The 26,952-nt window shown below is 39.4% G+C and overlaps 3 protein-coding genes across 8 annotated transcripts in view; 1 reads left to right on the forward strand and 2 right to left on the reverse strand.

The window, feature by feature from the left end:
* LOC140546088 (uncharacterized) overlaps window positions 1-4,227 on the forward strand; it is a 34,945-nt gene extending 30,718 nt beyond the window's left edge. For both annotated transcript variants that reach the window (XM_072669222.1, XM_072669223.1), the window contains one exon: window positions 313-4,227. In XM_072669222.1, the coding sequence (XP_072525323.1) occupies window positions 313-332 (20 nt within the window). In that variant the 3' untranslated portion in view covers window positions 333-4,227. The remainder of the gene's footprint in view (window positions 1-312) is intronic.
* A 1,294-nt stretch (window positions 4,228-5,521) lies between these two features.
* On the reverse strand, window positions 5,522-9,213 carry il12a (interleukin 12a). The gene is made up of 6 exons (XM_072669380.1): window positions 9,076-9,213; window positions 8,877-8,990; window positions 7,198-7,239; window positions 6,934-7,080; window positions 6,250-6,291; window positions 5,522-5,650 (listed from the first exon to the last, which is right to left on the reverse strand). The coding sequence occupies exons 1-6, from the start codon at window positions 9,211-9,213 to the stop codon at window positions 5,522-5,524; spliced, it is 612 nt and encodes a 203-aa protein (XP_072525481.1).
* An 8,906-nt stretch (window positions 9,214-18,119) lies between these two features.
* Window positions 18,120-26,952, reverse strand: part of schip1 (schwannomin interacting protein 1) — a 337,418-nt gene continuing 328,585 nt past the window's right edge. For all 5 annotated transcript variants that reach the window (XM_072668495.1, XM_072668497.1, XM_072668496.1 and 2 more), the window contains 3 exons: window positions 20,415-20,538; window positions 19,730-19,823; window positions 18,120-18,814 (listed from right to left, as the gene is read on the reverse strand). In XM_072668495.1, the coding sequence (XP_072524596.1) occupies window positions 18,763-18,814; window positions 19,730-19,823; window positions 20,415-20,538 (270 nt within the window). In that variant the 3' untranslated portion in view covers window positions 18,120-18,762. The remainder of the gene's footprint in view (window positions 18,815-19,729; window positions 19,824-20,414; window positions 20,539-26,952) is intronic.

The following is a 26,952-nucleotide window of genomic DNA, read 5'->3' on the forward strand; positions in this document are numbered from 1 at the left end:
ATCGTTCTACAGAAACGATATATTTTTATTTTGGCTGGTTTATACTTTTTTTTTACATTATTTTAATTTATCTTCTTATTATTTTTGAATAATAGAAATGCTCCAAAATGACCTGGAATAAAATCATTTTCATTGACTGCCATTGAAAGATTTTTGTGTGACAGTGATGAAATACACGTTGTGGGTATGGTTAATTTATTACAGGTTTTTTTCTGGTTTTGAGATTCAACTATTCGGATGCTATTATTTGAAAATCCAAAATTAATAAAATACAATAATTCTGATTTACATTTCTGCCTCTTCACTCAACAGAAATGCTGGACAGCAATTAATACCCTTAAAAAAAAGGTCCTGGACATTTTCCGGGGAGAGTGCAAAAAGTGGACGGCACGAAGAGGAGCGGTCCAGTCCAGCCCACTTCAGCCCAGCCTCCTGGAGCCTTAAAACTTGAAGCTTGTTTGAAGCATCTTTCACAAGGGTCACTCAATCACTGGTAAAGTGCCCTGTTTCAGAATGGTCCCTTTTTTATTGATCCCAAAACAATGACTCATGACTATTTGTGAAAGGTCAGTAACGCAAAGGCATTCGGGCTCGACCGATGAGAGGATCTGGTGATCATAATATCAGCCCTTAGAATTAAATCACGTCTAAAAATGACACAAACTACGATAGCTTTCATTAGACGAGGCTCGATACGGACTGATACGACTGTCAGGTTTGAACTGTGAATTGTCAAATATGACTCAAACCCAAACAGCAGACGCTCACTAAGTTTAATAATGGAAATACTTGTAGCTTCACTGAATTTTTTGTGTTTATGTTAGTCTTCATTGAAAGGTTTTGTGTTCAGATTATGAGCTGGAATCCTTATTTTCATAAAGAGGAACTTTTCAGAATTTTCAGAGTGGTTTGGTATCAGATTGTTAATTTTGGAGAAATTCAACGTTGTTGTCTTGACAGTGGTGCTGATAGGAACCAGTATATAACCTGAAACAGTGGTAAATCTAAAAAATGAACCAAAATTAATACCAAAAACATAAAAAATACAATAAAACCATGCCAGCTTCTCCACAACCATTAGTTCCATATTTCACTTCCTTCATTTTAACCATTGCTTTTTTCTGCTCTTCAGACTCTATTCAGCTCTATTCACCACCACTGTGAACAGTTCTGACCTTGGTTTCTCTGGAAAGCTGCATTTCATAGCAAACCACTCTGCTGGACTTTGTTTGCAAGCATTAAATGCTGCCGAAAGTTTGAAACTTCTGCTAAATTAATCTTTAAGACGAAAGACTGAATATTGGTGCTCTATTAAGAAGCTTTTCCAGCAGCACCCAGAAATCTGCAGGACCTTCAGTTTGGCTGGAAACATCAGCCGGGCGCTCGTTCCACTGGGATAAATGGCAAAAGGAATAATAGTAAGGCCATTTGCAGTCATCTTCAAACCAGACAGCTATAGCCACAAGACGGTGCTGCAACCCAAGCCCTCGCAGCTCAGCTCAGTAGCGATAGACTGCATAGCTGTATAGTTTCCTCCTGTACGATGTTTTATACCTTTTTATACAGTTGTTTTTCTACGATCATGACGTCTCTGCTCTCTCAGTGTATGTTCTTGTTAGTTTTTTGTAAGAAATAAGTGAAAAAGCTTTTCTTCTGTTTTGACTTGAAAGCCTAATTATGTTTACTTCCTGCTCTTGAGGGACATTTCCTGAAACCAGATGAACTCAAGAAAGACCTAAAGACCAATGATCTCAAGGACCAATGTTTTTAACATCAGGAGGTTCCAGCAGTGGCAACTACACAGCACTGGTAGCATGTAAAAAAAAAAAACAGAGCTGTAAACACTCTCAAACACGTGTGTTCATTTACAACTTACTTTTTGTGCTAGCGCTGAGTTCCCACGTTTACTCAACAGCGCAAGAACACAGCTCCTCCCGACACCATCACGTCTGTGATCGCTCACAGTGCGGGTGTATTACTCTCACGTCACTGTTTCGCAGTTTAGTTGTCACTAGGGGAGGGCGGATGTGTACGCCGAACAGCCATAACATTAAAATCACCTGCCTAATATTGTGTAGGTCCCCCTCGTGTCTGACCCGTCGAGGCATTGACTGCATAGCAAGACCTCTGATGGTGTCATGTGTGGTATCTGCCACCAAGACACCAAGACAATGTTGGCAGCAGATCCTGAGACCTCCATGAGCATCAGTGAGAGCCTTGGGTGCCAATGACCCTGTCCACCAGCTCACCAGTTGTCCTTCCTAGGTACTGACCGCTGCATAGCGGGACCACCCCACAAGACCTGCCTGATGTATTTTTGGAGATGTTCTGACCCAGTCGTCTAGATCATCACAGTTTAGTTTTTGTAGAAGTTCCATCACCTTCAAGAACTGGCTCATCACTTGCAGCTGCCTGCTACTCTACATGCACCCCTTGCCAGGAGCCACTGAAATCAGATAAATCAATGCTATTCACTTTACTGGTGTTAATGTTATGGCTGATTGGTGTAAAAATCTCAAGTGTTGGAGCTGCGAAGCTAATATTGCTAACAAACAGTAGAAAAGTCCATAGTGACTCAAATCATGATGAACTGCACAGTATAAATGATTCAAATGAACAAATAATGTTTTCTCCCCATTTTCTGCCCAATACTACTACTACCCCTTTGTAGCCCTCCTAGCACTAGCACTAGCGCCCTACACCAGGAGGGTAAGGACTTGTACATGTACAGGATCAGAGGTCAGACTCTACACCCTTTTAGGCCGTAGTTCTGACTGTCCAACAAACAAACAAGACAACACACAGCAATAACATCATCAATGCATTTCAGTTCCTCCACTGGCTTTAATGAGCTACGATTGATTAGCAATAATCAATTATATGACTTAACGCAATAACTGCGCTAGCACAAACTGTGTTGTCCAGAACTGGGCACTTGCACTACACGTTGTTTTTTAACACACCTGTTCTGAGAGTGAGGAAACCTGTGGACACACTGCTGCCTTCTAAACGCGGGTGTATATACTTTGTGTTTGCTCATTTGTATTTTCCCTGTACAGTTTCTTCGCTTGTCTTATTTTTGTACTTGTAAAAAAAGAGGGAGTTTGAAAATGGTCACGTCTGAGCCAGGGTGATATCAATGAAGTGTGTTTCTAGCAGTAAAAGGGAGTGTATCGACGGAGACGGAGTGTGTGCTGCACTGCAGTCTGGTGTAGTTTGGTCTCAGGTCTGAAAATAGCTTATCAAAAATCTGATTTTGTGTCTCTCCTTCAAGCTGTAGCTGAACTTCTCTCCTAATCTTACTGAAAGCAGCAGTTAAGAGGTTTAGTACTGTACTGTACTGTACTACACCATAATAACGGGGCATTTCTTTATTGTGTTTATTATTAGTAATAAAAGGGATTCATTGTTTCCAGTAGAAGAGACTGTTAACACTATTAAAGGGTCAATATGGAAAAAGTCATTGCGCTGACCTTTCTTTAAAATGAGGGTTTGCTGTGGTAGAAAAGCACTGTTAAAGTTGCCAGTCCATCCCCAGTCCATATACAGAAACTGAGTTTCACAAAAAAAAAACCAAAAAACAAAACTTGGAGCACATTGTACGTTGTGAAGTGGGGCCTCCATAAGCCTCTTTAAGCCTTGGGTGCCCATGACTCTGTCACTGAAATTTGATACCCGAAGATCTGGGGAATTTGGATGTCCCTCGCCCATTAGTCTCACATCCACCTTATCTGGGGGGTGGTTATAATGTTTTGGCTCGTCTGTATCTGTAATAATTTCAGTGAGTTTTAAAAAATCATGGCTACTTTCACGCCATTCTGCTTAGCCATTTTTCTCATTCAGCAAAATTCAGCTTCAGAGTTCCTAAAATTCTGATTACTGAAGGATTTTCAGCCCAGACTGCGGTTAAATGTGGGACAAAGCATGGCAACCAATCAGAACAGAACTCATTTACATTCTACTTCTAAGTGATAGGAGTTGGGGAAATGGTCTTTTTAAAATGAAATATGGAACATGCATGCAATGAAAATATCACATATGGGCCCTTTAATGTTAGAATCTTTCATCTTTTCAGCTCAATACAGATCAGGAACTGTGTACCAGATGTTCAGTCAGGCAATCAATGTCTGTACCTGTCATACACAGCTGTAGGAAAGCTCAGGTGCAGTTTTTTTTTTATTTAGGTGACACACCTGTGACTGAATAAACCCATCTCAAAAATGAAAACATCAGGAGTGCTTCTGTTCATTGTGATCAACGAGAATCCTAAAATTGTGTGAATTGATTCAGATTTGATGACTGTGATTCTGTTCACACCGGCTCTTTACATGGGATTTGTATCTGGATTGTAACTTGAGAAGATACAAAAGACGCTTGCTTATATCTGCCACTAGGTGGCGACACACATGTCTACATCAGTCATGGCAAAAGTGATTTTTTTCACATGTTGAATCAGCTCGTTTTAAGCAGTGTTGTGTTTTCTATGGCTACATAACAAACAGCAAAACACTAGGGGAATTCACTGTACCACGGAGGAACATTGATGTGATTGCCTACATTCATCTGCTCATTCATTGTTTCTTCCGAAATCAAAGAGGGTATTAAAAAGAGCTGATCCTGATCCTGTCTCTACTGTCCAGAGAAGAAGACTTTCTACTAGATTTTGGAGAAGGAGCATTGCTGTGAGGATTTGATTGCCTTTAGCAACAAGACCTAGTGTTAGTGAGGTCAGGATGTTGGATGATGATGATCACCACCCCACTTCATCATCCCCAACTCATCCCAAAAATAATGGATGGAGCTCCACCACCATCATTCTAGAGAACACAGTTCTTCCACTGCTCCACAGCTCCTCAATGCTGGGGGGCTTTATACCCCTCTCCTAGCCCACGCCTGGTATTAGGCAGCATGGTTAGGCAGCCAATAGGTTCATGTTTATTTATCTGCTCCAGAGATAAGTACATTTTTGGCAGTACTTCTTCTCTACAGGGACTAGTCAAGCTGTGTGTGTGTGTGTGTGTGTGTGTGCATTTGCACATCTTGGTCAGCAATGGGTGCAAGTTGCAAAGTAGCTGAATGCATTCATTCATTCATTCATTCATCCACAAACATTTAAACGTATAGTGTACCACACACGTTTTAATTACTGCAAATGTTTGACATAAATATTCAAATAATCAATAATAAATAAAGTTACATTACTCACAATAACAATAAATAGTTTTGTATGAAAATAAATATGAATAATTTAAATAACATACAAACACAATCACCACAGGGCACCACAGGCTCCATCTCCCCGGAGCTAGCTTATAGGTTCTTAGTGCAAAACCACTTCATTTCCGCAGAATCACAGGGCTGAGATCTGTGGAGATTTCTGTAGAACAGTAGTGCGGAGTTAGATCTTTCACATGGTCGAGGTTAGGGTAGAAGTAAAGCAGGGCTGGAGCTTTGGGAGGACGATGATGATGATGATGACGATGATGATGATGATGATGATGATGAGTAGTGAAACGAAGGCTTATTTCTTGTACTCTCCGACGCTGATATAGCCGAGAGCTCTGTTGATGGTGACGGCGCGGATGTGGAAGCCCTTCAGCTGCTTACACAGGTCCATGCGGTCATCAAACGGGGTTGTGGATTCCCAGGCCTAGTAGAGAAAGAACAGTTAGATTAGGGATGAAGGCCTGCATGGAGGAAACAGAAGCACGTGCAGGGTGAAGAGGGTCATTGGCCTCCTACTTGACTGAATGTGTGGAATAATTGAATTAATAAGACTATTAAAAGAACTTAATTAGGCCTTAAACACCTGAAACACACTTAAAAGCATTAGTAAGTGGTTATAACATCAATAAAAAGGGATATTTTACTAAAGTCATTTTTTCAGAATGTCTAAATTGTAACTAAATAACAGGTTTCTAGAAAATATTTCCTAGAAAGAAAAAAAATTGTATAACCAAAATTTTAGCTTTACCAGACAATATTAAAACATCTTAACTTTTTTAACTTTTAATGGATTTTATTTCAAGTCCTTTTGGGGCATTTCTATTGGCTGGTTCATCATGACATGTTAGTATGTATAATAAGTAAAGAACACCAGCCAGATTCACATTAAGTCAAAAAGTTAAAACCGACAAACATTTTAGGCCAAAAATGTCCCCTATTTTTGTCTCAATAGAGAGTTTGTGTTATTCGGCTCTAAATTCTTAGACATTTATTTTGTAAATAAATAAATAAGTGGAAACTTACTGTTATTGGGCGCTCCTCCGATTTTGCCAGAAGCGGGCAATTCTGTAAGAATAATCATCAATGACTTTATTTATATACATTTATTTACATTTTGTTTGTTTACATTCAACCTTTAGCTAAATAAAAGTGACACCTCTGCTTATGATTCCTTAACCCCTCAGACCCTGTACGCCAAGCCTAGATTTTCTACATTTATATCATATTTAACATCAATTCCATAGGCCCTAAAATAGAACCCTGTGGGACTCCACAAAAAAGGCTTTCTACTAGATTTTGGAAGAGCATTGCTGTGAGGATTTGATTGTATTCAGACACAAGAGCTTTGATTATCACTACCTCACATTATCCCCAACAGGGGTGTCCACAAATATTTGGACATATCGTGTTATTATTCAGTGCTTTACAATCTAATCTCGATCTGCGGCATCTGTGTTGTGCTGTTGTTAATGAATGTTGCTGTATGTGTATTATACTCAAAGCACCTGTCCACTGACCTGTCCACTGTCCACTGACCTCCATTACAGGTGTGTTTGGAGTCAGATTCTCTGTCTTTTACTAAATAACTTTTACTAAATAAAGCACTGTAACTGACTGTAGATGCATCAGATGCATCAGAAAGAGATCAGACTGAGCATTTCTTTGAGTATAAGTATTATCAGTATTGAGTATTTCTTTATGCAGTACCTCCTGAAGGGTTTGGATGGAGTCTGTGATGGAGGTGAGCTCAGCGATGGACTGGGACTTCTGCTTGCTGGCCAGAGACTTCACATAGGTCTTCAGCATCACATGGTAATACTGCAGATCTCCTCGGATGTGCTTTAGACATTCAGGCTATCAAGGGAGCCAAGAGTGAGTCCAGTGTTAAACTGTCTGCATTTCCCATAGATAGCCTTTAGTTTGGCCATCCATATATGATGATATGGGAAGATGATAATAAGGGGGTCTTACCTCTCTGAATGTAGAGCTGCTCTTGCCGGAGCATGTCACATGCTGTAGATAACACACAGAGGAACACAGCAGGATGAGACATTGCACACTTAGTCTCAGTAACAATAATTCTAAATCATATACAAATAAGTACAGTAAAACATATGTATATGTACAGCATTAATATCTTCATCATATCGGCTTCCTCTCTATTCTGAAGTGAAGCACTGTATCCCTCCTCCTCCTTGGAGAGCCCTAAGGTGATCAACCAATCTGGCTGATTGCCACCTGATTGATCTATAGGCTAATAAATACAACCAAGCTAGCATTAGCATGTTAGTAGACACTAAATACAGTCTTGTAAATATGAAATAGTTTATGGTAGATATTTATTGCTGATACTGGATACATTTATGATAGATACTAAATCATTTATAGTAGACACTGAATATTTTATGGTCCTGAATAATATACAATAGTATATATATAATACAGTATACAATAATATAATGTATACTGGATACTAAAAGTTATAGTAAATACCAAATAAATTATTGTAGACACTGAATAATCAATGGTAGGTAATCAATAATTTAATAATATTTAACTATATACTGGATACTGAAAAAATGTATAGTAGAATGTATAAGCAGAATGTATATCTGAATTATTAATAGTAGATACCAAATACCTTATGTTAGATACTGAGTACTTTATAGTATGTACTGAACAATTTATATAAGATACTGAGTACTTTATAGTATGTACTGAACAATTTATATAAGATACTGAGTACTTTATAGTAGGTACTGAATAATTTATATAAGATACTGAGTACTTTAAAGTAGGTACTGAATAATTCATAGTAGTCACTAACTCATTTATGGTAGACACTAAATCATTTATAGTAAACATCAAATAATATTTAGTCACTTGGTCATTTAAAGTAGATACTGAATAATTTGTGGTCGATATAAGATAATTAATAGTAAGTTCTGAATCACTTGTAGTAGATACTGATACTATAGTTGATATAAAACAACAGAGTAAAACTATATAAAACTATGGAGTAGGTACTTTATAGTTCATAGTAGATACTGAATAAGTATCCTAGATATTAAATAATTAATAATACAGAATCACTTATAGATACTGAATAACTTACAGTAGACACAAAATAATATTTGGTAATTTAGTCATTTAAAGTAGATACTGAATACTATAGTAATATAAAACTACATAAAACTATAGAGTAGGTACTGGATATTTCATAGTAGATACTGAATAATTAGTGGTATATATACGATAATTAATAGTAAGCTCTGAATCACTTGCAGTAGATACTGATACTATAGTAATATAAAACTATAGAGTAAAACTATATAAACTATATAAAACTATGGAGTAGGTACTTAATAGTTCATATTAGATACTGAAGAATCATCCTAGATATGAACTAATTAATAATACAGAATCACTCATAGACACTGAATCATTTACAGTGGACAGAAAATAATATTTAGCAGGAGTTTAAAAGTAGATACTGAATCATTGATCATCAATAGTGAATCAGGTGTAGTAGACACTGATGCTAGTAGACAGAGCTGTAGGTGATCCTGATTAACCCTCAGCAGGTTCAGAGGAAGACCTCGTTGGTGAGAGGAACACTGAGTCTGGAGCTCAGTAAGCAGTGATCTTACCTGGCTGGGTTGGCACACAGACACAGTCTGGCTGCCCGGGGCCACAGTAGCGGGCAGTTCCGTGCAGTTAAAGCCGTGGAACAGGTCGTCTGACCCCCTCCTCTCCTCCAGCGCCTGATTGATTGCGTAAAATCCCGTTAACATCCAGCGCAACTACACCGAGCTGTAAACCCACTGCTGCCTCCTCCAGACTACTTACTGCCTCCACGACGCTCTTCAGGCTGACCAGCAGCGACTTGGCGTGTATGGTGCAGATCTCCGCGCTCGTCCCGGGGGGCGCAGTGGTGCGCAATGGAGTCGCCAAAGCTCCTCCGCACAGGAGCGCGACCATCATCATCATCATCATCGAGCACACAGCGGCGTCTGCGCGCACAGGGATGAGAGGAAGAAGCAGAAGACTGTTAGTAAACTGGAAACACACTAACCTGAACTCCTTCAGACAGTTTACACCAGTTACACCAGTGTTCACCCCAGTCCCACTCCAGCAGCCCTGAGGAGTGAGGACGGCGAGCAGGGGATACTCACTGTTCATCAGTAGTGAGGGCATGGCGATCTCCTGTCCCTTCTGTGTTGTGACTTGCCACAGTTCAGAAGACAGAAAATCTGGACCTCTTTTATATCTTCCCACGGGATTTCCCCCCTACAGTCACTAGACGGCGTCGCTGGTCCTTCAGGTTTTTCAAAGGAAATGAAGTCTCTGATCTGAGCAGAAATTCTGTTTGTTTTATGAAGTGAACACAAATGATAAAAATATCAAATATAAAAACTATAAAATATTCAATTATAAAATTTCATATTTAATTAATTTCCCATCATTAATGTAAACAAAGGAACAGTAACTGCTCAAATCTGCTCTCAAAGTATGTAAAAATCAATCCATCTATCAAACTGTCTGTCTGTCCGTCCGTCCATCTACACATCAAACAGTCTGTCTATCTATCTATCTATCTATCTATCTATCTATCTATCTATCTATCTATCTATCTATCAATCAAACTGTCTATCTATCTATCTATCTATCTATCTATCTATCTATCTATCTATCTATCTATCAATCAAACTGTCTATCTATCTATCTATCTATCTATCTATCAAACTGTCTGTCTATCTATCTATCTATCTATCTATCTATCTATCTATCTATCTATCTATCTATCAAACTGTCTGTCTATCTATCTATCTGTCTATCTATCTATCTATCTATCTATCTATCTATCTATATATCTATCTATCTATCTATCTATCTATCTATCTATCTGCCTCTCTATCTATCTATCTGCCTCTCTATCTATCTATCTATCTGTCTATCTATCTATCAAACTGTCTGTCTATCTATCTATCTATCTTGACGACACTAGTCACTTTAAATACACTCTGCTGCTACCTTCTCCATTTACTGATGTTCTCTCTGTATTTTATTTTCATTTTTACATATATTTTTATATATTTATGTATATTTTATTTATTTAAGTACTGCTGTCTGGGTAAAACTGGGTCCTTGGGTACCACAATTTCGTTCCACCCCATGTACCACATGTGATGCGAATGACAATAAAGTCTCCTTGAATCCTTGAATCCTTGAATCCTATCTATCTATCTATCTATCTATCTATCTATCTATCTATCAAACTGTCTGTCTATCTGTCTATCTATCTATCTATCTATCTATCTATCTATCTATCTATCTATCTATCTATCTATCTATCAAACTGTCTGTCTATCTATCTATCTATCTATCTATCTATCTATCAAACTATCTATCTATCTATCTATCTATCTATCTATCTATCAAACTGTCTGTCAGTCTGTTAGTCCATCTATCCACAAATACATCCATCTATCCATAATCAGTCCATCCTATCTATGTCCAGCAGACATCCTCTCCTCACTTGGAAATTCAACAACATGTCAGTTCAGTTCATGTGTTTATTTGGAAAAAGCTCAGTTTAACCCTTTGTTAACACACTGGGTGCTCTGGGAAACTAAATATGATATTGGAAAAAGCCACAGAGCTAAATCTGGGTGATCTGAAGTGATGAAACTCAGTACACTTCAGATAGCCATGTAACAGCACTGGTGTGGAGAACATGATGTTCGGAATTTTCTGCTGTTTTCAATCATTAAATATTGCATAAAATGTTCTCTCAGTGACCAAAGACGTAAATGTATGTGATATACTCACTTTATAGCCCTACAGCCTGGTTTGAGCCCAGAGAACATGTGATATTTCAGAAATAGATTAATGAGAGAGAGACTGACAGACTGACAGATCACCAACTGGATAAAGGCTCAGTTTATTAACTGCTGGAACCACTACTGCTGCTGCTGGAGCTACTAAACCAGCTGAAGACTTATTTAGACTTATTTATAATATTATAACGTGTAAAAAAGGTTTTAAAAGGGTACAACCCCGTAACACAGTATTACAGTAAGTAATAAAAACCTTTAGACAATTCTTGGAACTTTCCTTCAAAGTAACAGTAATTAACAACAACTTGTTAATGAATGCTGGGTGGTTTTTCTGATACAGTCTCAGCATTTGTCTGTAATATGTTAAGAATTCAAATCGAATTTTACACGGTTCTGTAAAGAGGCATATTAGCATTTCAGTTTCATCATCAGAGTTCAGATCAGGGCAGGGATGATACATCCAAATCAGATAATAATAGAAAAGTAGAGACTCTCCACAGCAGAGAATCACCAAGCGAAACATCTTAGAATAACTGGTAGGGACCCCCCAGAGACGCCGGTCAGACTAAAAACTGTGTAAAAAAGACCAATTACAGAGGAACTCAATCCCACTGTGGTCCTTGGTGGTGGTATTGTTGGGCTTTGGGGAATTTTCTAAATTATGTGATGAATTCTAAGTAAAGTAAGAGTCAAACATCGCCAAAGTTAGGTCACGTTTACATACTCAAACTTACACAAAAGATCTACTGTAAAAGACGCAGAATAATTGTTTTAATGGCTTTAATAGAGTAAAATATTATAAATCCTTTAGAAATAAAGGATTACTATAGATGCAATACTATAGATCAGAGGCACTGGTTTGCATTTGTTTTAATATTTTCACACTAATTGTGCTGAAGTTACATTATTGTAACTGTATTGTAATTGTAATTATAATTTCCACACCTCTAACAATTTGTTGTAATAACAATAATTTTACGGTAATATCCCTATGAATCTGTAAATCTGTATGAATCTATGAATCTGTAAATAATCTGTAAATAATATTGTCATTACTTTTTTTTTACTTCTTAATTGTATTATTAATTTCTATTGTGTATATATTATATTAATTTCTATTTCTATTGTGTATATATTATATAAATTTCTATTTCTATTGTATATATATTATATTAATTTATATTTCTATTGTATATATATTATATTAATTTATATTGTGTATATAGTGGTAATGTATCTACATTTTTGCATCTGAGTGTCTTGCTATCCCTTTCTGCTGTGACTCTGCTGTGACTGATGTATTTTTAAAATGTCACTATAATACGGTACACTGCGGTATCTCAAAATGAGGATGATATTTAAAATTTATGACAGACTGCTGTTCTGTGTCTAGTATCTAGTACACGGCCAAATAAGCCCACTCCCCATTAGCAGTTACGAGAGCCGCCGGATGGGGGCGCTGATTATTAAGGTCATGCTCTAAAAACAGTGTGTAGTGAACTTCCCCTGGGTGTCTGAAGACCCTCCTACTCCAACAGTACTTACTTAGAGTGTAGTGTGATAACTAGGGACACACTGATCCATCCTTTTCTGTTGCGATACAGATTCCTAAACATGAACTTTGCGTATCGGCCGATACCGATCTGATACCATTGTTGAATTAATAATCCAGATACTCGACCATCTGGGAGAGACTGAGGGCATCAGGATTGACATAATCATTATTTTACTGACTTTGTGAAACAGGTTCTAATAAATGAACACAGATATTAATGAACCCAGTTTCTGTTTATTGGTCACTAAAATGAAAACTGTGCTGGACGTCGGCACAGTGCTGTCCAGGCTCAGGCTTTTATCGTGAAATTCTGAATATTCTAAAGTCTTTGAGACTAAAGAGGAGCGAGCAGCCCCTCCATTCTGGCTTCTCCTTATATGGAAGACGAGCTGGATTACTCGCTGATAGTTGATGACCGATCAAAGGTATGCTGGTCAGATAGGGAGGGGGAGTCTTGCTGTCTGCTATGAAGTGTGTATGATGTCTGTAGGTTACTCCAGTACCTAATTAGACTAATTATCCGATACCCGATTCAACTCATTTTGTCAGTATCTGGACCGTTATCCGTTCGTAGTATCGGATCGGTGCATCCCTGGTAATAAGACTTTTGGCCATAGGCTGTTTAAGGGGTTAAGAACTGCAAGAACTGCACATCCAAGCCTGTACCTGTTTCTGAAGAACAAAAACTTTTCCAGCGCCAGTCATTCTAAGACTGATTGCTTTTGTGAATAATATGGACATCACGCATCACAAATAGCTAGACCAGCCTGTTCTAGACAGAAGGGGAGGGATTGGTTGGTGTAGTGTTGTGGGATTGTCGGACATGATGCAAATGTAGGAGCTCTGCAATAAAGTGAAGCATATCAGAAATCTTCCAGAAGCCTCGTGTTTCATATAGTTAATCAACACGCTGCTCTGCGGGAAGTTTTCTGTACTTGTATATTTACTCTTGAGCAGATTAAGCAATGCAGGGAAGTTTTCAGAAATGTTGATTTTATATCACTGGAATGACGATGATTTAACGCAGGTGGAGGCCAGGCCTGCTCTGTAATTCTGAAAGTGACAGCAAACGGCTATAAATAAGTGGGAAATATTTAATCTTCAAATATTAAAGTTTGAGACACTCATATCTGCATTGCTTTTCTGTTGCGTGACAAGAAACAGTCTTTTGGGAAGTTTTCTAGATTGTGAAATGGAGTAAAAGGTGTGTTGAACTCTTTCCCCTTTTTTCTTTAGAAACTATGATGAAGTTTTGCTTGATTATAAAACAAAAGATGTATTTATTTATTTTTATTATTTATTTATATTTTAGGTTCTGTTGGGTAGTTTTTGGTCGTCCCCGTCGCCACACTGCCTCCTTTGACATATTATATGTAAGTAAGTCCATCGCTGAGATCGATCAGTGATGATCTCCCAGAAATTAAATGACCCTTAATTATTTCATAACTCAGACTGGTCGTACACTACAGGGCCGGATCAGAGCAAAGAGGTGGGACAGACTACCCAGAAAGTGTATCTGTGCCTCATATCTTGACCAGGCCACTGTACAACAAGATGATGATTACAGTATCAGCGCTGTTCAGTCAGATACTAGACAATATAATACAGTCAGATAAAAAAAAATCTGAAGGATATGAAACTGCATGAAATTTTTCTTTTACAATATTTAAAACTGAATAAGCATATAACACTTTGATCTTTATTTAAATAACACTGAGAGATGAAGGTGATATAGTAGCACATCTAAATAAAATTGTTCATAATTGCAGTAATTTGTGGTAAAGTAGTCCCAACCAATTATTCTGTACCCCCTTTTTGTTTTACATTGAAAAATATTCCAATAATTTAAGATACTGAATATCTGACTTTCATAAGCTATAAGCTATACTCATTAAAATGTGCCATTTTATGTGTGATGAATATGAAATATGGCAGTCGACCTTTTTGAATTTCAATATTCTATTTTTTAGTTTGTATTAACTAATAACATAAAACATAAAACAATAACGTATAATTTTGTTTTAGTAACGTAATTCATAGAACCACAATTTTCTTGTGAGGAAAAAGCACCCTACACCTGAATAGCTGGTATTTCCCCTTTTGGCTGAAACAACCTCAATTAGTCCAGTCTCTGACATTAACCCTCACTGGAAAGAGAAAGTGTTTCCCACTCCTCCATGCAGAATTCTTTCAGCTGGGTGATTTTTTGGGGGGGTTTCTTGCTGCAGAATAAGGACACATCCCATTCCATTAGAAAGCCGTCTCTATGGTGATAAGTCTGTCTATAGCTGTCTCAGCACTACTGCATTGTCTCACAGGGGACTAAAGTCTCGGGATACTTTCACCAACTAATCTGAGGCCACTGTTTTCCCAAGTAACTGATCAGAAATGCTGCTTGCTCAGTTAAAGAGTAATGACAATTCCTTCAAATGTCACAATAGCTAATTGCGGTCAGCGCGGTTCCTCATACTGAAAACTGAGTCACTTCGAAAACCACATCTAAATTTACTCCACAATTGTCAACAATAGCGAATGTGAGTAATAGGTGGAGTTCCTGTGTGCTTCAGTGCCTTAGCTTCTCACACGGCGGGCCATCATTTCATGCTTGCTGTTGTGGTTTATCAACGTAGAGATAACGAGAATTCAGAAAAAGGGGAATTTACAGTACTGCAGAGTAGCCAGGTCATCAATGGGCTTTTAGCAACAAATAGACCCAAAGTGCAAGTCAGGTTAGGCCTTAACCAGGTGTGTGGGGTATTTCTTTAAAACAGTGACAAAGAAAAGAAAAACTTCTTCAGAGTTTTATTAACTTTGAGATTTTTGATTTTCAGTTTCTTTTTTTGTTGCATAATTGGAGAACGTTTACCCTCTGCATCGTGTTCGGCTTTCCTAAACCAGTTCACAATGGCTTTGAAATAAAATCTTTTAACAGTAACGTCCATTTCCAAGAAAGATTTGTTTTCCTTCTCCTGTAAAGTTCATGTTTTGGAGAGACAGCGCAGCTGTCAGGCTGATTCATGTCTCAGTGAGGAATTTTTCTTTCTTCTCAGAACGTCTCAGTTTCACCATGTTTCTCACAGTCTGAGAACTGAAGGCTTGTGTGGTTATCTGGACTTGAAGCTTGGAGGTGAAAGTGGACGTAACTGCAGTAATTTAGTAAATATAAAACTAATTAGAGCAAACAGGATACAAAGAGACTCAAACTGGGGACAAGACATGCTGAAACAAAGGGGGTACTTCTACAAATACTAACAAGGGACACCTGGAACTAACGAGGGGGCGTGGCTACAGAGGAGGCACAGGTGGGACTAATAACGAACAGGCAGAACGAAGACAGGCCAGAAACAAACAGAGCTGTGTGCTTTAGTAAGGCAGGCATAGAAATTGAATTTATTATTGATAAATACAGTCATTTTTGACACATTTATATCATTTTGACTCTAATGTGGAATAAAGCAATCACGATGGAATCACGACTGAAATGTAGACTTACTGCTTTCACCGATTAGCAATTAGACCCATTTTACACAGCCCACCTGCCCTGAGAAATTTAGAAAAAATGTAATTGACTAAATTGTATTTTATTTATTATTATAAATTTATTATTTGTCATTAAAATGATATTAAGTTAAATTAAATATATACATATAAGTATACTGGTCATTTGTTATTTTTGTCACTCTTCTCAGTATATTTGTCTGAGCTGCCCAACTGAACCCTAAACACATTAAAAGTGTAAAAATTACAAAACACAAAAATTGTTTGTGTGAAGCTGTCACTGTGCTCGTCAGTCACACCATCGGCATATCAAATCGAGTAGTTTCAGGATGTAATTAGTATATTTAAAAAAATATTCAAGTATTTTTATGAAACAATTTGTGTTTTCTTGTGCTAATATATTATACTAAATATATTGAAATGTAAAAAAAAAAAAAAAAAAAAAAAAAAAAAAATATATATATATATATATACTTTTTCACAAGGGTGGACAGTGCCCGGTATACAATAGTGGACAACCGGTGAATGGGCATTCAGTGCTCATTGATGTTCATGGAGGTCCCACCTCTTGGTGCCAGATACCACAGGACAGCTTCAGGGGTCTTGTGAAGTCCATGTCTCAAATAGTCAGATCTATTGTAGCAGCACAAAGAGGATCTACTCAGTATTAGTCAGGTGGTGTTAATGTTATGGCTGATCGGTGTAAATGGGTTGATCTAGGTTTGACATTGTGATCAGCTCCGAGACGATTCTGTCTCCACTGTCGGGTTAGCACATATCTCTGCACTCCAGCAAAATCAGCAATTTCAATTAAGAAGGAAGAAGAGGTCACTGCAGTGCACATGGAGCGGTATCGGCAGGGTCAGCTGAAGAAAACTGCTGTGGTTGAGGAAAAATTACCAGTGCTGCAGAGGAAACAACCTAAAACAACTCCTGCAACAGCGTAAACAAACCTCCCCGCCGGAGCTTTGCAGGAAGGTTGTGAGCTCCATCTAAAGACACCACCTGTTTCCAACCTAATGCAGGACAAAGCTGTGGGGAGATCTCCTGCTGATGCGATGGCGAGGTCGAAAAAAATGTGGAGAATGAAATAAACAATGTCAGAATCCAACAGAGACAAACCTCACCCCCCAAATATTCCTCTAGCGGGACATGCCGGGTTGGCTGTCTTTAGAACTGGTGAAACTGAAGATGGATCTCGTCTGTTTTTACAAGGAATCCATGAGGCATCGCTGGGTGGTGCACCCAACTTTACTGCACCATAAATAGGTCAAGCTGGAACAAAAGGGAAATGGTGGAAAGTTCTGGACTGGCCAGGTCTCCCAGTCTCCCACTTTCCAGTTCAGTCAAGATGCAATGCAGTAGCTCCGGAAAGAGACAGAAGTCCCTGAAGCCCAAACAGGAACTGAAAACAACTGGTGCAAAAGCTTGGCAGCCTAAACCATTGAAAGATGGTAACGACTTCTTCATGAGCCACCTGTGCAAAAGGTGTTTCAGTTATGGAGATGAGATCGGAGCTGTGGGTTTCACAGGTGGCATGACCTTTAAATAAGGATACACAAAGCCTGGTTACTGATAAATCAGCTCTTCTCAAGAAAGAAGAAGAAAGGCTGGTGAATGTGAACGCTGCCTCTTCCAGAAGATCTCAGACCTTCAATATGGCCAAAATATCTAATTTCCCCCTTTGTCAATTAACCCACCTGTTCATAGCTCCCCCTAGAACTAGCAATGCTCTCAACACTACAGAGAGGAGGAGGGTAAGGGTGAGGACTTAATAGCCACCACCTCTTTTCCAACTGCCACCGATACGCTGGAGGAAAATTTCAGGTCCCCAGTTCCACCGCACCAACTAACAGATGGGGGGGAGGGAGAACACGGCCAGTTGTGCCCTCTCCGACTCCGGCTGCTGATGGCGAGACCATTTCAGATGAAAGAACTGCACATCAGACCACAGGATATGAAACAAAGTTTTTATTTTTTTTATTTTACATATTTGTACATAAACATTTCTCTCCTGAAATAAAGAATCTGAATACAATAAGATGAAAATGATATTAACACACTTATTTAAAATGACTTGTGTCAGAGAATCAACATTCACAAAATGTTGAATACCGATTAGAGTGAACATATTACCAAAAGCTACGACTTTGACTACAAGGCAGGCATGTTTCCTTTAGACGTTTTTAGCACCTTCAAATGAAAGTTTCGGTTGAAAACTACCATTTGTGCAGAATAAAAACAGGCCAACTTTTAAAATACTGTCCAACTTAAAATTTTCAGCAGTTAATTATTTATTTTCTTTATACAATGAGTGGTTTTTTAGCTTTGAAATCTGACTTTCTACTAATTTTTCCACTATACTTTTTTTCTGCCATTTTTTTTGTATTTTGACAGTTATAATTTACTGGCAAATGTAAAAAGTTAAAATGAAAAACTATTAAGAAGCAAGGCCAATCACTGCACAGAAAGCCAGGAACAGTATCCAAGACTCACACTTTTGTTTTGTCGCCTGTCAGGAAGTGCTCCATCATTTTGTATTTGTACAACCACAGAAGCAAAAGAAAAGTGGCTCTTCTCTGTATTGACGCCATGATGGGGTGGATGGGTGGGGAGGGGGCGCTTGGCGGATGCGAGTGGGGCTCATTTGGAAAGGGTCTTCTCAGCCATGTGTTTTTGCTGGCTCTCGGCATGCCTGTAGATACACACAAACACAAACACACACACACACACACACACAGTTAGGCCATTATGATATTTAGTGTTCTTCAGGCTGGGCATATGGCATACTGCTAGTCTGCCCACCAGAATGCCAGTGCATCCATATCGGGCCTGGAATTACCTTAATATCTGAAACTGTGCAGGTCCTGCTATACTCGGCCGTATCCCTCTACCTGTAGCTCCACCCTGATGGTGCTACGGTTTGAGACTGTAGTCTGTAATCTGCTGACGTGCAATTTGTGGTAGCTCTAGCATGCTCTAGTCCCTAAGAGCCCCTCATGTCCAAAAATACAGTATTTGGACAAAAGTAATGGGACACCTGCTCATTCATTGTCTCTTCTGATATTGAGGGTATTAAAAAGAGTTTCTCGTGCTTTGGTTGGAGTAACTGTCTCTACTGTCCAGAGAAGAAGAGCAAGCATTGCTTTTGGAGAGGCATAATAGCTGGTCAACATGGGCTCTGAGGTCACAGTCAGTCTGTAATCGTATACCATATAATGGAACTATATGGTAGGTGGACTGCATAAAGTCAGCAGTGAGTGGAAGCACAAGGTAGGTGTTTCCAATAAAGTGGACAGTGACTACATGTGCAATACTGGAACAGACAGTGAAATCTTATACAGGGTTTTGGAGTGTCCCACTGTCACTAGCCTCTGGTCAGATGTTTCAGCACTGATGCTGATGTCACGGACATTTGCTTCACGGCTTTCCCCACCCTCTTCCTTCTGAGCGATGACTCTTTACTATGGCACTCTGCCTCAGACCACAATGTTCCTCACCGCTCTTACTTCAGCAGTGGAAAGTATGCAGAATGCCTTGGATGCTCGTGATCCAACTATTAGCTAACCTAGAGGCTGCTTCCTCACTCAGTGAGATGTCATCACCTCACCTGGTCAGATCCTCGATGTCCACTAGCATGGCGTCCTGCTCCATGTGAAGCTCATCTCTAATCAGCAGCAGCTGCACAAGCTCCTCGTTCAAACCTGTTCACGATGACAGAAAAAGCACCACCTCAGCGTCACTTATTTACTCATTTATTCATTATTTATTCAGTTCCGTCAGAAAATCTACACCATATGGACAAAAGTATTGGGACACCTGCATGTTTCTTCTGAAATCAAGGGTACTAAAAAGAGCTGATCCTGCTTCTGTTGGAGTAACTGTCTCTACTGTCCAGAGAAGAAGACTTTCTACTAGAATTTGGAGGATGAAGCATTGATGTGAGGATTTGATGAGTTTGATGAGTATCTCATCCCAAAAGTACTGGATGGAGCTCCACCATCATATTAGAGAGCACAGTTCTCCCACTGCTCCACAGCTCAATGCTGGGGGGCTTTATACCCCTCTACTACCCACGCCTGGCATTAGGCAGCATGGAGCCAATAGAGTCATGATGTTTATTATCTGCTCCAGAGAGTCCTATTCTATTGTCAATACGTCTCTACAGAAACTAGATAAGCAGTGTGTTTGTGTGCATTTGCACATCTGTGTCAGCAATGGGTGCAACTTAAATTAGAGTGTATTAAATCTTATACCCTGATATAATTGAACAAGTGTGGGTTCGGTGCACTTACTCTCGATTTGTGAGTGGAGGTCGTTGACGATGACCTGTAGCTGACCGAGGGTCATGTCTCGCAGATCTGTGGGCTTTAGGCTCCTCTTCATCAGACACTCACTAATGTGAGGCATATGGGGAAGCTACAAAACACAAGCAAGTCAGTTAGGAGACCTAATGCACACCATGCCAAACGTACAGACAGTGCAGGTATAGAGATACACAGTAAACATACTGTAGATTCTGGCTGACTGATAAACTGCATGTTAGAACAGACAAGATAAGATTCACCAAGAGGTGAGAACATCCAAAAATTCCAGGACTAATACTGATCTCATGACAAATGTGTGAGGTTTATCTAGAAAAACGGCCTTTACAGTAATTGCCCAACTTTCTTTTAATGTGAACGCACTGCGATCTTATCTCGCAATATCAATCTCAACTCTCGCTATGTCACACGTAATTCTGCCCCGGCGAGCAGTTTTCTCACTATTAGCTGGGGACTGAGTCAGGGCCAGATATTATTCATTCTGCAACAACCTGAAGTTTTCCCATCATCCAGCAGTGAATTATAAGGTACCATGACAGCAGTGGTTTTGCGTCCAATGGAGTTTTGGTTTCAGAGAGCTGACCTTTATCAAGCCATGATTAATGTTCTAGCAAAACACCAAAATGAAACTATGGAAGTATGAGCCAGGCGTGGAAAGGACTTGTGGTGTAAATTTGGTGTAAATCTGCATATTACTGATGTCTTGAAAATGTCATTTTCCAGTTCCTGTACACGGATAAATACTGCATGACGAGTTATAGAAATATTCCAACACCAACTGAAACCCTAGAAAATCTAGTTTCCACTGAGGTTCTAGATAACGCTCTATATAAACATTTGATTGTCAAAGTTTCAGTGAATGTAAACAATTTTCATGCATTTAAATTGACCCTTGTTGCTAACCCTGTATGCAGGGAAAAGCCCCTACCGTAGTGGAGATAAGTGCACGTGTGCATTGGCTAAAACAGCAGCTTTAAACAGAAAGGAAATACCTTCTTAACTTTCAATGGAAGTCAATGTAAAAAATATCTGCCAGATTCTTGTTATGGAGTGAAAAATGTCTAAATATGTAAATACCTGCAGGATGTGTAACGGTATTCATAGATTCCCGTCAAAGATCACAGTGTGAAGGAAGGAGCTGAATCTGCAGGTGTACGGAAGCAGATGGTCATACAGGTCTACCAGCAGTGGCAGAAATCCCTACAGCCTACAGGAAACTCTTCTCAGAACTGTGGTCGGACAGGAACCGCCGGCGTGTTTCACGGCTTGGGAATGAAAATGGCTTCGCTTTTAGACAACAATTGCTTCTAGAAGTCAGCGCAGGTTCTTCACCACCAGCTTCTGCAGACCATCAACATATGGAGCAGAGTGGCTGACAAGAGGCCTTGGCTCACTTCTGTTCAAAAATGAGGAGAACCTCCTGTAGACTGTAGGATTTCTGCAACTGCTGGTAGACCCGTATGACCGTCTGCCTTCATACACCTGCAGATTCAGCTACTTCCTTCACACTTTGGTCTCTATGGCCATGCCCAAATGCTGAAAATCAATCCTTCCAGCCAATCATTAACTGTATCTACTTTGCGACCCATTTTCCACACATCCAACGAGACCCTCACTGCACTGCACCACCTCTTCTCAAGCTATAAATCCCACCCATCACAGCCGCAGGTATTTAAGGCATGATCATCCTTGTGCAGCACCATCTGCAGGAGCCTGAACTTAACTTAACTACCACCTTAAAAAACGCAAGGTTAGTCACTTCCTGTCCAGGGAGCTTATATATGTTTAATATATATATTATTTAAAAACGTCTAACATTGTCTTTTATAACTTACTTTAAGAATTAATGCTTGGAACTAGCAAAATAATCTGCCAATAAAATATGACTCTTTTAATAGATACAATTGATACAAAAAGATTTTCTTAGAAGGATTCTGGTGAGACCCTGACAATCAGGTAAGATTTGGATGTGTCATAAAGCGATTGATTACCACACTGTGAAGCCAATATGGCTACAGATTTTAATGGTGTATTGTAATATAGATATTGCTACGGCATAGTGATACGAGTGAATGACTAGCCTGTACGCAACGTGCCTACGCAATTTGTAAAAGAACACGGAAATCTGAACGCCAGCTAGAGAACTGCGACTAGATCTTCCTTTTGAGGAATGTCTGCCCTGCTAGAGCTGCCCCAGCCTAATGTAAGTGCTGTTATTGTGAAATGCCACGAACGTGACAGACGAAGCATACTCATACAACAGTGCCTGAACATAAAATGTCTTAAAACGACTGTGTGATGCATGTAGAAATTATATCTTAGCAAGGATGATGGATGTTGATCATCAAACACCCTGACCTCACTAACTCTATCTCTTGTCTTGTCAAATCCACAGCAATGCACAGTGCTCCAAAATCAAGTAGAAATTCTTCTTCCCTGGACAGTAGAGACAGTTACTCCTTTTAATACCCTTCAGAAGAAACACTGAATGAGCAGGTGTCCCAGTACTTTTGTCAATAGTGTATTATTACTTGTTTTAGGGGATTTTATTAGCAGATCAAATCAAGAAATAACATAATTTAGCTTTTGTCTAAACATAATGCATAAAGCAAGTAGAATAAGACCCCTTATTAAAAGAAGTAAAAATGGATTAATGATATTTAGACTAGATTTAAGAAGATTTCACTTCCTAAGTGTGCTGGAGGAGCTGGTGGGGGGTGGACGCTTCCATTAGCTGCATTAGCCTGAAAGCTCCATCCTGAAACTAAAGATTGGACATAAAGTGTGTGTTGGCAGAGACTCCTCAGAAACAGATGACAGAAGACAGAGGTGACATCAGCAGCTCGTGCTGTCACTTCCTCTTGTGTTTTCACACACTCGCCCCCACCCCTCTTACAGAGTGAGTTTTTGGAGCTCAGCGCTAGTGAGTAGTAACCACATTTACTCATGCATGCTGGGATTTCTCATGTTGTGGGGGGGGGGGGGGGGGGGGTAGGGTTGGGTGCGAGGAGAATTCCCCCCTCAGTTTACCGAACTCTCGCTTCTCCCACACTTGTGCAAATACCCACCTTCCTCTGTGTCGCCTTGCTTTCTCTCTCTCTCTCTCTCTCTCTCTCTCTTCTAACACAATGTCTCTCGCCATTAGTTTTTTTTGGTTCTTTCTCCATTAGCGGCTGCAGACCGTCCTGCTGCACAGCTGAGAGCTAAAGCCTTCATCTTTTAGGTTCTTTGCGCTCCTCCGCTTCATGCCGGCCTCACAGGCGACTCTCACTCACCAGCTGCTTCCTGGTGCGTGGTGGTTTCGCTTTGCATGAAGAATGAGTGATCTGAGTGTGTGCTGTTGTGGCGGAAATGACGAGGATGGACTGGGACAGCTGACCCTGAGAAGAAGCAGTGGGCTGGTCGATACTGTCCTAGAACCTCATGTTGACACTAGCATGGACTTTCCTCTGTTATGGACGGAGGTGTTGCCACTCGGCTCTACGTCACGATGCTCACATCATCTGTTTTTACGTGAAACATGTTTTATTATGTAGAAGCTGAAAGCTAGGACTAGTAACATGACTAAGATACTGAATCGTCAAAAGTCCCTCAATACCTTTATTTCATTAAACGCTGAGGTCGACCCAGTTCAGTGCCAGGCATCCTTGTCTAACCTTAGTTCTCCAACATTAGGAGGGGGAAGCTGTGACACTCTTTTTTAAATGCAGTGCTGAGGTTTGTTTTTGGGGGTGGGGGTGGGGGGGGGTTAAATGATTTCTTCTAGACTATAAAGCAAAATCCAAAGGAAATAGATGCTTATTCTGTGAAACCAAGCCCAAATATTGATGTGAAATTGAATAAATAAAGTTGATGTAAAATTGAATAAATAAAGTTGATGTAAAATTAAATAAATAAAGTTGATGTAAAATTAAATAATAAAAATTTATGTAAAATTAAATAACTAAAAAATCATGAGGGAATACGTCATTATTCCAATAAAATTGTTTAAAATATTTGAAATATTTTTTTTTACAAAAAAAATCACACCTAACACATCTTTATTCTATCAAAACTAGTAAAATGTATTATTCTTAATTTAACTAAATAGAAATTAGTAGTAAATCAAAAATAAATATCCTATTATTTTAACTTAATATACTACTACTAAAAGGGGGTGCACCTCACCCTCTTGCTCCATTGCTCAGCATGAATTTTAGTTGATGACGTTGCCTGACGTTGTTTCTAGGTGAACCGTGTTTCGTGGTTTTATGTATGCTAACGAAAAGCTTGACTTACTAAACGACTCGGATGCTGAATGTCTTAAACGTCCATGAACGACCTTGAGACTGAGCGAGTTCACTGCCAGGCATTCCTGTGTAAGGGAGTTCTTTGCATTAGGCTGGGAAGTTGTGACATTCTGCTTCACTCATTAAACGCATTTCTCAGAACTGAGGTTTGGAAAACTGAGAAGATTCCAGGGCCGACTGATTCTGAATTAAAGTGGAGGAGCAGTTTGTTTTTCTGGTGTGTTTCAGCTGATGGGTTTTTGTTCAAACCAGGACAAAAAAAATAAATCATATTTGAAAAAAAAAAACATTTGGTCAAAATATGTTGAAAACTTGAGCAAATAGATTCTTTTGACAAAATGTCAAAATCATGAAAAAGTGGTTTATTATTCTGAAAATGTAAATTAAATGAATAGACTGCTTTTAGATCAAAATCGTAGATAGGTAGATAGATAGGTAGATAGGTCATTTGAGAACCTCAATAACATTCTGAGGACTATTGTGCTAAAACAGATAAAAATAAGTGACAGTACGTGAAAATCTTATGTAATTAGAGTAAAGTAACTAAAGTAAATAAGTCCTTATTTGCTAAAATAATGACAGTGTTATAACTGGCAGGAATGGGCTTCCACAAGTGGGCATTGTGTTTTGGATGAGGGTGATTTAATGACATGGAGAAATATATTTTGTGCTCAGTTTACAATGGCAGTCAACTTTCCATAATACTTTCAATAATTTAATTCAGTGCTTTATTCAGTCCTACGTCTCTCGGTTCTTCTCTCAGTTCCGCTGGTACAATAGAGGTTTCCAAGATAGTTTCATTTCCAACCAGCCACAAATTTAAGAGTAAAGACATTTTTCCCAACATGGATTTAACATAGTGGAATATTGATGTCATTGAACAGGTACAATCAAACTGGAACGGTTTTGGTAGCGTGAACAAAAACAGCTTACAGTAGACAATCGTCTGGAGGAAAAGCATCAAATGCAGTTAAAGACTCTACATTGTTCTGTTACTTTCAAAAAAAATGTTCCTCACTCCTGCTGGCTGAGAATAATGTCCGTTAGCAGCGTCTATAGTGAGCCATAGGGTGCTCTGCCAGAACACAGCGGTAAAAACAAAGGATTGGACAAACGGATTTGGCTTAAAATAGACAAAACCTCCTTTATTAAAATACTGCCTGGATTGGCCCCTAATACGTAGAGGTACATATGCTTCTCTTGCTCCATTGCAAAACCTTGGCAGCCAATGGAGGCTGTGCTATAAAGTAGCTTATACTCATACTTCATCCTCATGCATTTCTGGCTATAGGCTGGCTGTGGAAAGCTGTGCAGTGGGCCTGTTCAGGGCAGCGCCTGAGATTTCAGCCTCATTGCTTCCGACAGGGGGACACGACTCCGTCCCCAATCACGTCACCCAGTGGAAAGTGGGACATAAATAATGCATTCCTCCTGCCCTTGCTTTTCTTTTCGCTGAATAAGTAAAGCGTTTATTCCACCCAGGTGGCGAGTGCGGAGAAAAGGTCTGGGGAGGATGTGTTCTGGGGATTAGAGGCAGATGTGGTGTGCGGAAGTAAACTGCTGAAAAAATCATGAGGGAGAACCAGGTGAGGGTCACCAGCATGTGACGTATTACCTTCACTCCCCTTTCAGTGCGAGCACTACATTTACTGCTGAAGATCACAGAAGACAGAAAACGAAACTATTGATATTGTGTGAAAACAATTACATAGAAATTAATTACGTGACTTTTTAATATACATTTGTCAATTCTTTCTCTTTTTCTCCCAATTTGTTACTGCCAGGTAACCCACCCATTCATAGCTCCCCCCAGTACTAGCACTAGCAATGCCCCCAACACTAGGAGGGTAAGGACTAAACATCAAAAGACATTCACTGCCTTTTTTTGACTGCTGCCGATGCAGCATTGTGGGGCAACTGACACCCTCAGAGCTTCACCACAACAGCTAACAAATACCTGGAGAGCAATGAGGGTAGAGAGCACCATCTACCCACCTGGAGAGAGCACGGCCAATTGTGCTCTTTCTGTCTCTGGCTGCTGATGGCATATGGCTTGGGGATTCAAATTTACGACCCTTAGGCATCATGGTAGTGCGTTAGCTGGCTAAGCCACCCGGTGCCCATGAATTAGCCTTATGACTTAACTACTAACTTTTAAAGGTTTATGCTAGAAAATGCTAGAAAACCTATAAGAAAAAGACAGATGACTAAAAGACGAG

Source organism: Salminus brasiliensis, chromosome 23 (genome assembly GCF_030463535.1).
Source record: "Salminus brasiliensis chromosome 23, fSalBra1.hap2, whole genome shotgun sequence".
NCBI lineage: Eukaryota > Metazoa > Chordata > Actinopteri > Characiformes > Bryconidae > Salminus > Salminus brasiliensis.

Excerpts from the sequence above, each read along its gene's own strand:
- il12a (XM_072669380.1), bottom strand. The coding sequence starts at position 9,213 with ATGATGATGGTCGCGCTCCTGTGCGGAGGAGCTTTGGCGACTCCATTG. Across the intron at positions 7,081-7,197 it reads GCAGCTCTACATTCAGAGAG|CCTGAATGTCTAAAGCACAT; the intron begins GTAAGACCCCCT and ends CTCCCTTGATAG. Across the intron at positions 5,651-6,249 it reads CGGAGGAGCGCCCAATAACA|GCCTGGGAATCCACAACCCC; the intron begins GTAAGTTTCCAC and ends TTTCTCTACTAG.